The following is a 19,002-nucleotide window of genomic DNA, read 5'->3' on the forward strand; positions in this document are numbered from 1 at the left end:
AAAGATGACAGTGCTGGGCAGTGAGAAGCACACTGTGCAAATGTGAAGAATGTCCAGGCTCCACTTACACTGTATGAAGGGCTATATGTTATTTATGTTTGGCAGCTTTTCGCGTTTCTGAGGACACATGAGATACTTCATCACTTCTGAAGCTATTAACCCTAGAACACTATCGCTAAAAATAGTAACACCATCACTAACGCCGGGTGATTTTTACCCAATATAATATACCCAACAAAAAGTACTTGTCATCAAAATATATAAAATATATGACAACACATGACAAATTAGAGGGGTTTTCTTTTATTTTCAGCTGTGCCATATCTAACAAAATGGAAAAAAAAAAGTTTCATGGGGGGACCCTAAAAAATGCTCCAAAATTTCTGGAAAATTAGCAGTTGGAGAACAAAACAAATCCTAAACAAAAATATAATGATGCTGGAAACTTGGTCTTTGGTCCACCCATTCCTGGGATATTTGAGTCTTCCCTGGTGAAGGCACAGTCTCCTTGACACGCGAACAGCTGCAGGAGAGAGAAACAAAAAATGGCATTTTTTGAGTGGGTAAAAATGACCAGTTGACTAAAATATTTGTTTTTACCATATGAATTCCCTTGGAAATCACCACTTGTTGATAGTTATTCATAACCACTGCACTAAATAAGGATAACATGCAAATTCCAGGACCACTCTTACTTACCTATTCCTTACATGCAGTCAGTACACACAGGGTAGTAATGGCGTGGACACACCGGTCGACGGCAGACATGGCACCTGTATCGCGTCTTCCTGTCCAAGCCTGTGGGGCACACCTCACTAAGGGACCACTGCTTTCTGCTGCCACTGGTCGTGCCTCACCTTCAAGAGTGCCAGGGGTAGGGATGTCGAGCACGCTACAGATCAGGACTCTGAGTTGACGTGACAGATTTGAAGAGGGGAGCCTCTGCTCTGCCCATGGTTTGATGAGTGCCAATGCCAAAGCCTGCATATAAGGCCTCCTCTGCATTTGGTTTTCATTGCATTCTCATTGTGAATGATCCATGAGTTTATCACATCAGCATTGATCATGCCATAGAACACGCAAAGGGGCCATCTCTTGGTTTTTCTTCCACAACCATAGTGAGCGCACATCTGGTCAAAAGTATCGACACCTCCCTTTGTTTTGTTGTCAAATTCAATCACTTCGGGCCTACGAGTGGGTCCTATGCTTGGTTGTGTATGCATGGATGACAGGAGCAGTACAACCTTCTTTTTTGAAGCTTTGTCAGGGAGGAAGGACACCAAGGTTAGTTCTTTGGTAAAGGGAAATGCACTGGAGCCTGGCGTGTGATTTTCTTTAACTTTCATCACTTGTGGGATCTGCCTTTTGTTTGCTTTTATTGTTCCCACTAAGGTCATGCCACAGCTAGCTACATAACATAGCTTTTAGATTAAAAAAAAAGAAAAGAAAAAGAAATCTAATCAGCTAATAATTGCCAAGTTAAACAAACCTTACCTCTGTGTTACTCACTAGCTGAGATGCCAAAGACACTAAACCTGCAACAGGGTGACAGCTGTAGTTGAAGAGGGACAGTAAATATGGTGAGCCTGAATGTTGTCACCCTTGAAATGCGGCAAGATCACCTGATTTTATACACTAACACTATCACCAGGTGAAATCCACCCAAAACCTACTTTACCCTCTATCACCCGAACACATGCCTGTAGGAAAAAGCGGGATTTGGGGTAGGGAAACACCCACGCCTTCAAAGACGTCAAAGACAATGCTGAAGCTACCCAGAGACCCACCACACTCAGACAAACGCAACATATTGAAAATTATGTAAATACATTTGCTCGGGTGAAAATCACCCGGCGATAGTGTTCTAGGGTTAATATGAAAGCATTCAAAACAGTCCAATAAATCAATAATTTTAAAACAGACTAACAGTTAGGCACTGCTTTTCCATCAGGCAGCCAAATGTTGATTGATGCAGTTGTTAAATGCTGGTCAGGTATACCCAACTGTCTGTGTGAGTGTGTGTGTTTTCAGGTTTGCACTGTGCTTGTTCTGACCTTGACACACACACACCACACCCTTTCATTTTCTACCACCTCCTCCTCCTTCACAACTACTTGATCTACAAGTTGGGACTCTCTGAAGTGTGTGTGTGTGTGTGTGGGGGGGGGGTCTTGCTGTGAATAACTTCCAGGCAGGCAGCCAGGAACTGTCATCTGCCAGTGCAACACTATCCATCCTGTCAATCTTGTTTTATAATTGTAACATTCTCATATTCTCCGGCTGAGCAGAGAGAAGTTTCCAACATAGACACACGCATACACACACAAAGGCACACACTTCTTCGCTAAATGTGTTTCTCCACAACATTCACATCTTATTCGTCATTTATTAGCATAAGTATTTAAAATAGCTCTATTTTAAATGTAGTAGTAATGTGCTTATATTCATTGATTTGTCTCCAACAGTACAGTAAGTCTGACGTATTCTCATAAAGCTTCTTTTTGTGAGAAAGAACAACATTTTTTTTGACAGCCTGTTTTTCATCACAGTCCCCTTTTTGGCACTGCAGTGCAGTAATTGAAGAGCTTCTGCTGGTGCTGATGGAGTCAGTTTTTCTTAAATCTCATTGCAAATCATCAGCAACCATCATAAAAGAAAGACATCTACCCTTTAAACTCTTTTATTTAACAATAATTCAAACTAAATCTGTCCTTTCATGATTAGGCAGAAAGGCCATTTAAACCTTTACCAAGATGATTCTGTGTTGCTTTCAGTTTCCTTTATAGTAACAAAAAAATTGAGCACATTAGTTTCAGTTTATTATATTAAGTCCATCAAGGATCTCATCAGTCTTTCACCTTTATTAAGTTGCCACCCAGCAAAGTTAATACCCAAGGACACAGCAACAAATACACAGAGGAAGAAGGTTTCCACCGTCTCTTCTTTTCACATGCTTCAGAATGATAATTCAGCCGGCTCACCAATCAGTTACGATTTTAATCCAGCCGCGACTAAGAGCTTTAGAGCGGTGATGTGGAGCATACAGTTATCACAGAGATGGCATGAGCAATGACGTCTGCCACCACATTTATCACTGGACACTCTTAGTGAGGGAGACCAGATCCAATTACAGAGGTCTCTATGGGCTCAACAATGGTCTGCTAAAAATACACCCAGAGAGGCTTTTCCACACTCAGCAGCACACCCACACACAACCTGATACTGTTTAACAATATACATGTATGTATATCTTCGCTTGGAGTGTTTATTTTTGTCACTATCGGAGGTAAGACTAAGAGATTCTGCTCCGTTCTGAGACTCTTTAGAAAATGTGCAGAAATGTGGCGAGTGACGCGTGCACCTGTGTGTAGGCGTGTGTACATGAACAGGTATAGAATAAAAGGAAGAACGCCGAAGGAAGCACACAGGGGCCCCCGTGGAGCACTGAATAGAAAGTTATTTACAGCTCAGTCCATCAATAAACGACAGGTGCAGCATCCTCACAAACAGACGTATTAGCTTTCCTCCCGCTGGAACAATATCATCTCTAGCAGCCGGCCGCTGTCTCCCTCTCTCACACACTCACTCTCTCAAACATCTCTATGACAGCAATGCAACCAAGTCATGTTACTGCTGGATTTTATAATGACATTAAAAAAAGAGAATGCAAGTTAATTCCTGTTTTTATTTGATTCATTCGTTGACTTTTTCTTCCAGCAGTTCCAGGAGTAATTCAAGCTTTTTGGAGCTTTTTCAATGGTTTATCTGACAAATAATATGGTTTCCTCTAATATAGATCATTAAATATGCTTGTGTTATGATTTCTTTTTGGTGAGAGAAATTCTAGAATTTATTTAGTATGGCAGCAACTCAGTGTATTTAGGCATGTAGACATGGTCAAAAACCTGATGAAGCATCAGAATGAGGAAGAAACATGTTTTAATGCTCATAGGTGCCAGACAGGCTGGTCTGAGTATTTCAGAAACTGCTGATCTGCTGGGATTTTCCCACACAATCATCTGTACGATTTACAGAAAATCGTCCAAAAACAGACAGTGAGCGGCAGTTCTCGGGGTGAAAACACCTTCTTGAGGTCAGAGGAGAATGGCTAGGCAGCTTTGAGTTTGAGTAACAGCAAACCTTGAAGCAGTGCAGACGACCAGTTGAATAGTAACATCTAATTTTGTATAAACAGCATGAGAGTAAGTCACTAAGAACAATAAACTAAACTAAACACTGCTCAAGTATCGATCCATGTCCTTAGGTACACCTGTTCAACTGCTTGTTTATGGAAAGATCTAATTGCCAATCATATGGCAGCAACTCAGTGCCTTTAGGTGTATAGATATGGTCTACACTACCTGCTAAAAGGCAAACCGAGCATCAGAATGGGGAAGAAAGGTGATTTAAGTGACTTTGAACGCAGCATGGTTGTTGGACGATTCATCTGACGAACCTTGTATTCTGCTGCAACATTCAGATAGGTCAGAGTTTGTTGTAAAAAGCATAAAAGCATAGATCCATCCTGCCTTGTATCAAACGTTCAGGTTGCTTGTGGTGTAATGGTCTGGGGGAAATGTTCTTCACATACTTCCAGCCACTTAATACTGACTGAGCATTGTTTAAGCACGACAGCTTACTTGAGAATTGTTGCCAACCATGTCCACCCCGTTATGACCACAGTGTACCGATCTATTGATGGCTGCTTCCAGCAGCATAACACACCATGTCACAGACTCAAATAATCTCAAAGTGGCTTCTTGAACATGACCAAAATCATCAGAGCTTAGTCTTAGTGAATGTTTTCAGCACTTTGTTGAATCTGTGTCACAAAGGATTAAGGCAGTTCTGACGGCAAGCAGAAACTAGCAATTTATAACAAAGCTGCCAGTGAGTGGATATGGATTTCTGATTGGGGGGGGGGGGGGGGGGGGGGGGGGGGGGGGTGCAATTAGCTTATAAATAAACCAGTGGTTATAGTCTGATATGGACAAGGACAGCCGTAGACACCAAGGACGAGTTGTCATTTCTTTTTCTTTTTTTTTTCTTTTCTTTTTTTTTTTGTGTCCCGTTTGGATCTTTAGCCATCAGAATTGTTGTCTTAAGGCCAAGAAAGCTGCCAAGCAGATTTATTTTACCAAGTGGATCATCATGGCCTTGCCATATTGGTCCATTTGATTGATCTTTATTATAATTATGAATTTATTTTATTTTCAGTTGCTACAAACGGGACAGACATGACTGGGGGATGGACAGGGAGAAAGAATGAAAGAAAGAGAGGGAGAGAAAGAAAACCAAAGGGGAGAAGAGACGGTGAGAAGGGGGGGAAGAAAGAAAAAAAAAGAAAGAAAAACAAACAAAACACCTGGATCACCTGTATGGAGAAAAAAAACAGAAGAGAAAGCAAACAACAAAGAGCAACATAATAATAAAAAAAAAACAGCACCATCACAATAAAGCTAGCAGTGGATAACAGTAGATACTAAATAATAAACGATATTGTGCCGCACGCAAGATAGACAGCGCACAATGTGCTTTGAGGCAGCAGCCAAGAAAGCTGTAGTCCGCGTCTGTGAACACCCGTGTGTACACCTGTGTGCATACCTGTGTGGATCAGCATGCTTGTATTCCAAAGGTTTCTCCATGTAACGATCTGCTAGGGAGTGTGGGGAGCCATAGCCCCGTCCACCAGGGTATGAGGCAGGTATGGAGGAGATCCAGGCCCCAGATATCCAGAGGTCCCAGAGTACAAGGACCCGAGGAGGACCACCAAAGGGGGGGGAACTGTGCCACCCTCCTGGGAAGAGCTGAGTAGAGCCCCAAAGGAGAGGTCACCCCGCAGCTACGGAGCAGAGGCCAGAGGGGGTTGCAGTGGCGTGCCCGCGGGCTCTGCCGGCAGCCAGCTGTGCCAGAGAGGACCGAGCTTAAGGCCCAGAGGCCAGAGGCCTGAGGGCATCCCACCCCCTGGAAGGAGCCCAGCCGGGCCACAGGCGCCCGGCCCCGCCAATTGGCCACCAGGAGTGAGCCGGTACATACATGAGCGCCCAGCCCCAGACGACAAGGACCACCAACACACCAACGTCTGAGGGCATCAGCCACCGGCAGGGAGTGTGGTGAGGGGAGATAGGCCTCCGTACTTTAGAGGGCCTGAGATGTACCCAGAGAGGTTGAGTCTAAGACCCAACCTGACATATAGACACAGACGAACAGGCGCACACAGACACAGACGTGCATTCCCACCCCATATGCACAACCAAATACTCGGCACTCACCCAACGTGTAGACAGACACAAATAGACACTGCACAGACAGTCGCACTCCCCAAACATACTCTATATCAACAGGTCCAGGTACCCCCACCTAGACCCTCCTTATCTGCAGTAGCAGGGAGGCCCCGCATCCCAGACCCCAATCTGATGGCCAGCACCTCCTCCCAGCCCCCCAGCCCTGACGGCTAACAGAACCGGGGTGAGTGAAGACCTCAAACCTCCCTACACCCGCTCATATGTAGTGTTGCTATGTGCTGTTCTAAAGTGCATTTAAAACTCAGGAGAGCATGGTACTAGCTTCCTCTCAAAGAGCAGCACGGCTCTTCCCGAAAACCCTTAGTGTCTAAATGCATTTAAAGTTGAGGGTAGGGCACCAGCGCCAGAGGTGGGTTGGAGTACACCGATCATCCTCTGGATGCTGTAAAACGTGCCCACCCCCAAGGCCCTATATGTATGTGTTATGTGAGAGTGTGAGTAATGTGGATGTCTAGGTTGCAGAATAAAATTGGGGCACAGGCGGCCAGAAGGGGACAGAGGGGGAGTGCCTCCCCTGCACCCTGGTGACATACCTGCACCCCAAGCCCTGCGTGTGTGGGTGGGTGTGGTAGAGCGGGAATAGGGAGGCAGCTGAGGATGGGGAGGGAAGAAAGGGAGGGGCAAGCGGCCCCTCCCTGGGGCCAGCTCCCCCGCTGACCCCAGTAGGCACCCCCACACTCTGGAACCCACCAGGGCAAGGGGGCCCAGGCCCATCCGGACCGGGGCCCGCAGCAGCAGCACCGCCCAGCCCCACAGAGTCCGGGGCAGCCCACCCGACTCCACCCCAGAGAAAACTGCGCCCACCCCATCATCCAATCATCTCCCAAACTACACAAGACAATAGACACCCAGGTTGAGTTCATTCTCCACCTCTCCTATATCTCTCCCCCCACCTGCAGAGTGAGCTCCTGTAGTGAGGAGACCACCTGCAAAGATATAACAACCTCCCCACCAGTTAGAGAGCCCCTAGTAGGGCCGATGCACCAGAGGTCCCCTGCACTGGGGCTGAGCCCCCCTGCACCCACCCGCCCACTGCTCTGGCAACACAACAGCCAGGACCCAAGCCCCCAAGGCCCGGCCAGCACCCCAGACCGGGGGGCGGAGCACCCCCAGACCCCCAAGCCTCCACGCCCGTCCCGGACCCTCCCAGGGGCAGCCAGGCTACCAGGCCAGTAACCAACGTCCGCCAGCACAGACCCTCCCCCATCTCCGCTGTACGCAGCCGGTTGTCGAGTGACGAGTTGTCATCTCTGTTAAACTCATTTGAAATCCACCTGAATGCTGCACATACAGTTGGTCCATTGTAATTTAAAGTTTCCACAGACTTATAGGCACACGGTGTCCACACATAGCCTCTTCCTCACCATCTGATGACAAAATTTATGTTATGTGGCCAAGCAAACTGAAAGACTCTTTAAAGACTGAAAGACTTTACTCTCTCGACTAAACACGGTCCTTTCTGACTCCAAAAATGTATTTGGCAGCAGCCTAAGCTTTAATGTTGAGCTTTCAAAAGCTAAAGTCCAGAACAGCAGGAGACTTCCCAGTGCCTTTGTGCATTACTTATATGGAGACGATGGCTACTGAAAAAAATAGATACAAATTAACTCTCCATTTTTAAGTAAAAAATTTAATCTGTCCAAAATCTTTTAAACTAAGTCTTTCCTAACTTTGCTAATTGGCAATGGTATAATGAGCTAAGATGGCAAGTATTATAAATAGCAGACTATACCTGATTTCTTTATTATGCAAAATTAGTCATAGTATGAAACAGAAGGTAGTATGGCAAAATGTAGTTCTTTGTGCCACTGACAATAAGCCACGGGCCAAATTTATCTAAAGAAAACTTCAGCATGTGGCCACAGCTATACAGTAGTTATATGTCTGCAAAGTAACTATCAGGTTATTGAATGGATATACTCAAAATTAAATTGCCATGAAAAAAGCTTATGCAAGACCATTCTGGACAATAACGCATGTCACGTATCAAGAAAAAGGCCTTTCGTCTGCAGAAGATGCAGAAGCAAAAGTGAAGAAGGTTTTTGGAGTTTGGCACCCATATAGCAAATCACCATGACAAGGGTGTGTGAGGGGCAGAAGGCAGAGGCTGAAGGCGGCGTTTAGTCTGTCAGGTCAAAAGTTAAGGAGCAAATAGCATCTCCAAAGGGTAGCTTTCCACTTTTGGAAAAAGGTGGTGTCAAGAAACACTGAGATATATTCACAGGAGGATATCTTTTCAACATGGGTTAGAGTAATCTGAAGGGACAGCATGCCTGAGTCAACATGGACATGTGACCAGTCAAACTGAAAAGAAACACTGAAAGTCAAAACAGATTATCAAGTCAGATAAAAGGATTATACTTTTCGTAACAGTTAAAGGAACTCTCAGAGCCGCCGCGTTTGTCTGAGTTCTCCTTATGAAACGAATCGCCTGCTGCTCTCATTACGCCTGACTTGGGCAGCACGTTTGCCATTTTGTAACATAATGAACACTTCTTGCCCCCTCCTCTTTTCTTCCCTTGTCACTTTTTTTCCACTGTGTCTGCCAACACCAAAATCCAGCTGACCAGTACGTGGTGTACAGTAGGATCAGGTGTCGACTGGCTGAATGCAGCTGCGGCTACAGATCGCTGTGGCTGAGAGCGCCGCGGTGTCGTCTTCCTCCCATCAAGGGTGCTGCCAACATTAACACCATGTATGACAAAACAACATAGACTTGGTGAAAAGGACTTTGTTTAGTCACTTTTCATCACATCATTAATATGTAGCAAGCAGCAGCACAGTGGACAGTGCCTTAAATAAAGTCTAAGCGCTGTTTCTTGCACTGAAACCACCAACTAGACAGTTTTGTTCTTATAGCACAACAACATTGAATCTACTTAAATGTCTGTCATACTTTTTTTAAATACACAGCTCTGAGAGGCTCGATTTAGACACACTTATGCTTTGAAGTTAATGCTAACAGCAGCTTGCTAACTTATCAACAGTGTTGGCATGCTAGCATTCAGTCCTGGAGGTCCCCGCCGTGCTGTTCTAAAAATGCAACAAGGGCAACCTGGCAGAGTCAGCGAGGAGGCCGCCACGTACTGGTACAACAAGAACTAATGTGTAATTCTTAATTTTACTGCATCAAATTTGAGGTTTTGAACCTTTGAGTCATAACCCTGTTATTTGTTCTAATTTCCATTTCAGTGAGGGAGGAAAGCATTTTGCTTACATTTTTTAAATCTCGTTCGGGCCTCTCTTTCTCAAGTGTCTCTTTAATGGGCCTCAATGCTTATGGTTTCACAGCTACTGCATGACTTTTGGTTGCTATTTTAAGGTGGAAATTTTCAATGTACATTGAAGGAAAGAGATCTCAACCATGCTAGCAATCTTAGTGTAACCTAAAAGCCATTTTTGGCTGCTCCCTTAGTCACATGGGATCATCAGTGTAGGTAGCTCTGCATATTTGACTTGGCAGATTTTTACACCGGATACCTTTCCTGATGGAGCCACTAAGAGATTCATGTCTCCTGCCAGGATCAAACCGGGGACCTTTTGCTGTTAAGTAAATGTGTAACCCACCACAGCATAGAGCTCTTACTCGTTCATCTTACTTTAGCATATGATGAGGAATAAAGAAAGGAACCCACAATTATTAATTAATTATAATTGACTGTCAATATCCTGATAGTCCATGTGACACAAACAAACCCATCATTTAAAAAATAGCTAAGAACTGTTAGAAACTACCTTCCTAATTATTTTTGTGGTCATTTTTAAGCCTTTTCAATAAGTATAACTGTTTATTCCTGGGCTGTCTTTAGGCTTAAAAGTTACTTTTGGCTGCTCCCTTATTCACAAGAAGTCACCACAGCACAGTAGCTCCACACTTTTGATGTGGCAAATTTTAACATCACATGCTCTTCTTAACACAATCCCATTTGCTTCTCGTGGAATAAACGGCAGATGTATTGCTTTTTAGGTGAACGTGAAAACTGCTAAATTATCTTTCAACCATTTTTTAGATAATTGTAGAAACTCTAATCTGTGCAGTTACCTATTTCCTAACATTTAAACAAAGTCAATTCAAGGTGATTTCCAAAAGATTCAATATCAAGTATTCGCTGCCTTTTAATTTTTTTTTTTTTTGCACCATTTTACAAAAGGCCTGGCATTATTTTGCACGCACACAAACTCATACAGAAGAAGTACTTTTCATACCATTTGAACACTCAAGTGCTCGTAGCTGCTCACGTCATCACGTTTCACCGTGATTCCTTAAGAATTTTCTTTCGGTCATTTTGAAATCAAAATATAAATCCAACATGTATATAAAAAAACAACCAAAACAAAACTGCACAATTCTGAAAAATATGGAAGACAGGTGGAGAGATTTACAGTCACAGAATTGAGGTCCACAACATGTAATGTATCTGATGCCTAAGACAAGAAATATGTCTGCCTGCGAATTTGAATTTTCTGGCATTAATTTATACAAATCATACAAGACTCGATCTGGACGGCGCCACCGTGGTTCTAACGTTCAGTGCCTCTGTAACAGAACAATTTAATTTTACATGTCTTAAACAGCCTGTCACAACTTAATGACCTTCCAGTTTAAACAGTGTGACGTACTGGACACTCTTTGACATACTGCATTAACACTAGCAACACTAACACTTGAATTCTGAGAGTGACTCATGCCTGTGATAAAAGGGCTTTGCTATATGTGATGTTTGGAATAAAGGTTCACTTAGTGTGGTTGATGGAGTGAGGTTTTATGAAAAGGCACTTTGTATTTTCACTTAGCAAGTCAATTTTCATTCTTACATAAAGCCCGAGAAGCCTGTCGTCACAGGTGTATGCAGTTTAACAGGAGAGCCGCCTGAATCAGCCTTTAAAAGGTGCTGAAAAGTGACAGGCGAAGTGATATGGCAGATTTTTTTCTTCAGCTTAAGGCAATTAGGTTTTTAACTGGTAGTATCAAAATAAAAACTTTGGTAAACTTTGGTCCAAGACCTTCCACATGAGCATGTTTAGTACTGCGGCTATAGTTTCCATAGAAAGATATAAGTAAGTATTTTATTGTGGAAAAGTGGGACTCTTTCACAGCTGCCTGTCATCTCCAATCTCGGCCTCTGAGTGGGCCAATCAAGCAATTCTGAAAACATGCTTTAAAAAAATTAGTGTGTTTCTGAGTATTTAACACTGCATGGCATCTACCATGATATCCATGTGTTATAGGCTGCATAGCAGGACAGGATTCACAAATAGCACTGCAAAAAAGTCACCTTTACCAATGCACACGAAATATATATAAACAGTGTCATGAAATATCAATCTTTTACAGCATTCACACAGGTACTATATTTAATAGCACTTAAAGATAAAAAAAATAATGGTCTCTTTAACTATGCTAGCACACCTCCGTATGCTAGAAGGAGGTTTAGTAGAGTGGAGTGAAAAACCTCACGTTTGATGCTTTTGAACTCTTTTGTTCATTTTAAAACGGCAGCGTATCCATAAAGATTTTCTCCACTATCGGAGGAGGAGGCACCAGGTCCTCCAGTTTCAGGTAGAAGATGCGCTGCAGGCCTTGTGTGCACAGAGTCCTCAGTTCAGGCAGTTTGCCCAGAAGGCGAGACTGATAGTTGGGTTGCGTCCGGCTCAGTTCTGATCCATTTCCACTCACGTGTTCCCTTAGACAAGCGATGAGGTGACTTTGAAAGTCCTCGACCCGCTTGGGCTCTTTGAGGCCGTGACGATCTAAGGGCAAAAGAAGTTTCCATGAGAAACCCCAAATATAACGACAACCTTGAAATGCGATGAAATTCACTAAAAGCAGACAAAGCTTCTTTACCGGTGATGATGACGAGGGCTGCGAGGCAGGAAAACAAGTAGACGTCTAAGTTCAAGCGGCGAAGGCTGTGCGAGAAATCCATTATGGAGTCGATCCAGTCACCGAAACTGCGAGCGCACTGTAGTCGGTGGAGCACCACGCCATCGCAGAAGATCAGCTCATTCTTTTCTGGATCTGACCTGAATTATTTTAAACCATTACGTCAGTGAGAGCATTGACCAACGTGAAGGAATGTAGCAAAATATTAGTGAACCACACTTTTTTTTTAACAGCAGAAGAAAGAACACTGACCTGTAAGCCAGGCGGAGGATAAAGAGTTCAACAAAAGCAGATTCGAGGAGCAGCTCCTGGTCTTCTGTGCAGAAGTCCGTGAATCCTGGGATGGCTTGAGCCCATTTCCTTATCACATCCAAGGAACCAGTCAGTAAATCATAGAACTGCTGGATATCACCAGCATCCTCCTTCTCTTTCGAGCTGTCTGCTGTCTCCTGGTACTGAGGAGGGGAAAAAAGGGTTAGTTAGCTAAAGAGATTTTCAGAGGGCTATTTAGTGCTGTTGGTTTGACTCTACATTGTCACCAGTGTAAATTCAGATGAAGAAGACATGGGTTAGCTACAAGTTTTGAGTTACCTTGGAATAGTCAAGCTTTCCGATGGTTGGGCTTGAGTCTAGATGAGCCCTGACAAGCGAAGCTATGATGTTGACACTGGGGGTCGTGGATGAAGCCTCAACTGGGATCTTGGGCTTGGAGGGCAGGCGACCTCTGCGACCTTTAAGGCTGTCCGTACGAACAACTAAAAGAGGACAAGGCGAGGAACATGTTTATGACTCCTACATGACTCTTTCGGCATTTGAAAAACAAAAGCTGTATCAGCTGACGTTTCCCTTTTTCTTCAACTGTCAATGTAAAGCTCTGGTTACATATGTCTCTGAGCTTCCTGGCTTTGCTGCTGCAAAACTGTCATTACGAACCCCGATTTGTGGCTGTCATGCATTAGCCACTGCGAGCTTTGAAAGAGTATCACATTGCATTACCTTCTTTGACCATTCCCACTGCAAGACATTTCTGGAAACGACAGAACTGGCATCGGTTTCTCCTCCTCTTGTCTACTGGACAGTCTTTATTGGCAAGGCACACATACTTTGCATTTTTCTGGACAGTTCGCTGTCAAACACACAAAGAAAACACATTAATATGGAATCATAATGTGGCAAACATATACGACTGCAAGTGACTGAAATGCACAAGTCTTATTTTTGTTTATAGCATCAATTTCTGATCACCAGCAACCCTGACTTGGATGAGTGGTTAAGAAAACAGATTGATGGATTTCTGCTCAATCAACTGTGAGCCTCTCTTAAACAAAGATACAGTGATAACTGGTACATTACTGCTCAGTATAAGTGCTAAAAATATTTTTAAAACAATGTAATAATTTTATTATTTGCCAATACTGAAGCTGTGCACTTGTGTCTTACGTTAGCACACACAAACTCACTTTATAAATATATTTCTGAAGAATTATCGCCGTGATTGCACAGTTTAAAAAATATAACATGACTGCTCTCTGGTGGATGTGGTTTGCTCACTTTGTCAGTGAATCTAAATCATCTTAAATATATGAAACATATGTGCACACATGCATAATTACTGCAGTTTTTTTGTTACTTGTTGCATACATGACACACACACTGAGATATCAGCTATGACTGCAGGTTTATTCTCCTTGATGACTGCAGCATCATGTACTCAGTCAAACAAATCTGTAATCTTAAAGCTGCTAAATATCTTCTTTTCTTTTTTTTACCTTGAAAAAACCTTTGCATCCCTCACAGGTACGGACTCCATAGTGCTGGCAGGAAGCGTTATCACCACAAACTGCACAGCGACTCTCGTTGGATCCTGGGTTTTGCGTTTTAGGAGACATCATGGCACCCTCCGCTGTCTTGGGGCTTTCTAGAAGTCTATGCTCCAGAGAAACTGGGGGGCAGTGAAGTGGGGAAACATGCTGCTGAGGAGACAGGAAGAAGTGGTCTTCCTGGCTTGGCTGAGCATCCTGGTGCTGCTGCCCCATGGGGGAGTGTTGTTCTGGTGCAGAGCTGAAGGTGAAAAAGGAAAGCTGCTGAGCTATGGCAGCCTTGTCAGCCACAGAGGTCAGGGGGGCTGAGGGGTAGGGGCTGAAAGGGGAATCCCAGACAGGTGCAGACTCTGTCTGAAAGCTTGGTGTTGGAGGAGAAGCAGTGGCATAGACTGGGCTGCCATAGTAGTCAGAGCTGCATGACGAAAGCGTTTCGTCAAGGCAGTTGAGTGCAAAGGATCCTGGGTAGCAGCCATACACCTGGAGATCATCCAGCTTGAAGGCCTGGCTGTGCATCTGAGAGCTGGTGCTTTCAGCTACTCCTGTGTGGCTGAATGAAACCGTAGAGGCAGGAGGAGAGGTGGTAATCTTACAGGAATATGCATCAAACTCCCCGACATAGCCATTTCCAACCAAAGTGTTGATGCTGGGCAATGAAGATGTGGACAGCTGGTCCTTTTGGCCACTGAAGTCCATCACCAGTGTGGCACTGAGGTCAGGATTCAAGAACTCAGAGCTGAAGTAGTTGTCATGGGGCAGGGATGCATACTGGGTTTGTACACAGGGCATTGCTAGGAAAGAGAAAACCAACATTTAAAACAACTAAAATAAATCCTTAAAGATAAATACTGATTCATTTCTGGGTAACAAACACGACTTTATTAAATTCTCTATCTGAACACTGCATCTTTGTGAGGTAGATTTAAAGCAACACAGTCTAAGTCAGATATTCCCATCTCAAATTAGTGCAGTAAATATGACTTTGTGATCATTTTTCGAAATAAAACCAAGTGAGTTAAATCACTCGAGACAAATGGCCCCAGTAATGAGCTGACTCTTTAAACATGTGTTAGAAACTAGATATTGCTACTGGATATATAATGGTCAGCATTTCTTAATGCTTCCTCTATAACAATCTAAACAGAGGGCAACATTAACACCTGAAATGTCCATCTCATTTCCCCAACATGCCTCTAACTTTATCAAGGGGCCTATTCGTCCCCTTGAAAAAAATGCAGAGGGTGGTCCAGCGGAGCAGTCAGGTATTGTCAGATATTGTGTTACTGGCTGTTAACGCTCTAAAAACCTCCTTCAGTAGAGGGCAACCCCTCTTTCACAACACCTGTACTGGGGTGTGTTGCAGATTGTATGTCGGGGTGGGCTGACTGCCAGCTGAAATGGGAATAGTGGCAAAGTCTGTTTATGTGCATGGGTGGATGGGCGTGTATCTACAAGTGTCCTTACTTCTTCATTTTATAGCTTTTTATTTTTTTTCTCAATACAGAAGCTGAAGCATGTTCTTTGAAAGTTGAACTTAAATTTGCACAGCTATATTTGAATCGTGTGGAAACAAAACTGCCGAAGGGCCCAAATAGTTTTCAGCATGTAAATGCAAACAATTTTATGAATCTTCTCATTTCCCAACAGTGTTATAGAGCATGAAGGCCATTAACACAAGCACATACTGACAACAGAGGACATAATTTGAACAAATGGAAATAGTAGAATCACAGCAGTCATATTAGTACTTGCAGATACCGTAAAATGTCCACGTTAATATCAAAATACACTCCCATAATTCACTTCATCATATTATAAGAATTAGAAAAATATCAGTCTGCACTGTTTAAGTTTATTATGGCTAAATATAACACTCATATCCCTTCTTTTATACCAGCGAGGGTCTAGCCAAATCAAGTGGACACTTAAAATCATGACCTCCGGCAGGTAGTTGAACTAGAGCAAATATGACACCATTAAAAAATTAGTTTTTATATTAGTAAGTAAACTGATGCAAACCTCAAGCTACTGATAACCATTTTGCCTTATGAGCTTAAGCTATGACAGAGATACTTATTTAGAAGTAAAGATGCAAACATGCGCATCTAACAGCAGCAGTAATAAATAAAAAACAATAACAACTCACTAAAAGTCCACTTTTTACTCACCTGGTTTATGCAAATATCCCGAATTTGACGTTTTTCATTTATTCCAAATTAGAGAAAAAAAGATAAATGTCACCTCGGTTAGCTTCTGTCAGCACACACACTCATTCAGGCACATTCACACACAACACACTCCGGGTCAGACCGAGGCAGACGGGCTCCACTCCGCTACACTCTTGTTTTATTTTGGGCTGCATCGACAAAAAGGCGTGCCTGTGCCCAAACATGGTTTTGGGGCGGTGGAACGTTCCGGGTCGGCAGCCAATCAGCTCTGGGCTCGACGCAGACGTTCTTCCGTGTGACGCACGCACGGGATTCCATTGACGCAAGATCCGAGGGAGCGTACCTGCTAAAAATACACCGCAACGAAAGCGGCGTTCACGTGGGGCTATTACTGGATGAAAAATTCTAAAAATAACCGCAATTTGGAGGCGCAGACGTTTTTTGGCTGGAAATGTAGATATTATACAAGTTTACACCAGCGGGGTGTGTTATCAGGTATCAGACCGGGAAACACCTGCATATTTTTTTCAATTTTTCAGAAAATAGAAAGTCTCTACTGTTTCGCAACTAAACGCTTTGGGGGGGAAATCATCACAAGCACTTTTAAACGTTTTAACTGGAAATATACTTTTTACTTGTTATGTTTTTATATTTACTTCATACTTTTACTCGCATTTTTAATTGCTGAAATTATTCAAGAGCGTGGTCCATTACAATTTTTAATTACAAATGCAAAATTAATAATAATTATTAATAAGACTGAGTGGCAGCTGGGTGAAGAAGGATAGGTGAGGCTAATCAGGGATGAGGATACAAAGGAAAAGTAAATATAAAAAACATGAGACAATGACTAACATATTCAAATGTTGCGTACAAGAACATTGGGGGGCAAGCTAGGAAAAATAATACAAGCAAACGTACTAAAATAAATAACTGGAATACAAATGGGAATACACTGAAACAAAGTGCTAAAGGCTCGAAATATAAAGAAGGAAGTAAAAAGTATTAGGAACCAAACAGAACATCAGATAGCAAGACTTCAGTCAGAAGACTCAAAACTCCATGTCCAAACCCGGGACTATGAAACACATTTCCAAATATGTCAGTGACTTCTGAAGCATATTGACTGTTAACTCTGTAAACTTCTTTGGAGCTGTCAGTTAACTCTACAGATATGTAATATTCAAACAGAAATTTGTTTAGATTTGTTTTTGTAATTGATGTTTCTGAGATCAAAAATGACCTTTAAATCTCTTCGTCTGTGCTTATTAAGCACTTCTGTTACAAGAATATAAATACCCCGAGTCCTGTATAAACTATTGTCAAAACCAACAATTTAAACTTACATTTACTTTGTAAATTTGTCAGCATTAGTTTAAACATCACTTAATACCCGCCCACTGCAAACCAGCACGCTCTTGAACACTTGAACCCTCTCTGGGGATACTTGGGCATGATCCAGCTTGTGTAAAGAAAGTGAGGGGGCTTGTTCAAGCAACTGAGACCGGAGACCTGACGCTGACGCAGCTGTAGATGCTGCCTGCAGTTACCAGAGATAATTACGGGGGTTTGTGTTTTATCTTTCACGGTGGAAAACACACACGCGAATAAAAAGGGAGAGTATCACATCCAGTGTTAGTTTTCTGAATCCTTTACGTAGCATGCTTAATAGGTTTCATTAAAAATGAACTTTTTTTTCTCGTTTGCCAGATTTTGTGAAAATAAATACGATAAATAGTGACTGCTGCTGTGCTTTCGATGAATTTTTGTTGAACTGTTAACGCGAGCCAGCAGCGTTAAATCATCTCTGTGTATTCAAATAAAGTCAAAGAGGATTTCATATCTAAATATAAGATTACTGCTCGTATCATTTGTAATTGCGAACATGTTTTTAAAATGGCTTAATGGCAAAAAAAAAATTATTTAATCTTTCATACCCGCTATCTTCCTCTCTGGTAGCGCCTGACGCTTCCTGCCCAAACATGCCAAACAGGTCACACCAAACTTCCGCTGTTGCCCTTTTTTTTTCTCCACCAAACCTACGTAGCCTACCTTGGGATTAGTCCTCGTGCTCTTCCTCCCACGCCAACGCAAAATCTGCCCCACTCCAGGCTGACCTGTTTTAGTACAAGGGAAATGCTCCATAGTCATGCCTATTAGGTAAATAAATGTGTGAATTAATATAACAATAACAGGTAGCAGATTCCATATCTCAATTAACCTCCCATTTACAATAAGAATAAAGAGATTTTTCTTTTGTATCTTCAGAAAATTATTGCAAGACCTTCATGGGGAGACATTATAGTGTAGACACACATCCAAAGGACAGAAAACAAAAAGTATTTGTTGAATAGACTTAAACAACCACACACATATGTCTCATCAGCCAATCAGATGGCAGCAACTCAGTGCATTTAGACATGATCAAGACATACTGCTCAAGTTCATACTGAGAACTGAGCAACTTTTAATATTGTTGGTGCCAGTCTGAATATTTCAGAAACTGCTGCTTACTGGAATTTTCCCACACAATCATCTGGTGAGTAAAATGAGTATCCAGTGAGCAGCAGTCCTCTGGGTTAAAAAGCCTTGTTGATGTCGGAGGTCAAAGGAGAGTGGCCAGTGGCTTGGAACACTTTGGACCTCTTAGTACCAACTGAACATCGTTTAAACACCACAGCCTACCTGAGTTTTGTTGCTAATCCATTTACAACCACAATGTATTCATCTTTCACAGTGAACATCCCTCATCACAACGTTCAAATAATCACAAACCGGTTTCCCAAACATGACAATGAGTTCACTCATGTGGTCTCAGCAGTCAC

General features: G+C 42.8%; 1 protein-coding gene across 1 annotated transcript; it reads right to left on the reverse strand.

The window, feature by feature from the left end:
- Positions 1 to 10,396: 10,396 nt before the first annotated feature.
- On the reverse strand, positions 10,397 to 16,344 carry LOC101463795 (putative nuclear hormone receptor HR38). Its single transcript, XM_004545039.5, has 7 exons — positions 16,178 to 16,344; positions 13,959 to 14,800; positions 13,186 to 13,315; positions 12,781 to 12,944; positions 12,442 to 12,644; positions 12,151 to 12,329; positions 10,397 to 12,056 (listed from the first exon to the last, which is right to left on the reverse strand). The coding sequence occupies exons 2-7, from the start codon at positions 14,796 to 14,798 to the stop codon at positions 11,794 to 11,796; spliced, it is 1,779 nt and encodes a 592-aa protein (XP_004545096.1). The 5' UTR covers positions 14,799 to 14,800; positions 16,178 to 16,344; the 3' UTR covers positions 10,397 to 11,793.
- Positions 16,345 to 19,002: the final 2,658 nt, after the last annotated feature.

This window comes from Maylandia zebra, linkage group LG5 (genome assembly GCF_041146795.1).
Source record: "Maylandia zebra isolate NMK-2024a linkage group LG5, Mzebra_GT3a, whole genome shotgun sequence".
NCBI lineage: Eukaryota > Metazoa > Chordata > Actinopteri > Cichliformes > Cichlidae > Maylandia > Maylandia zebra.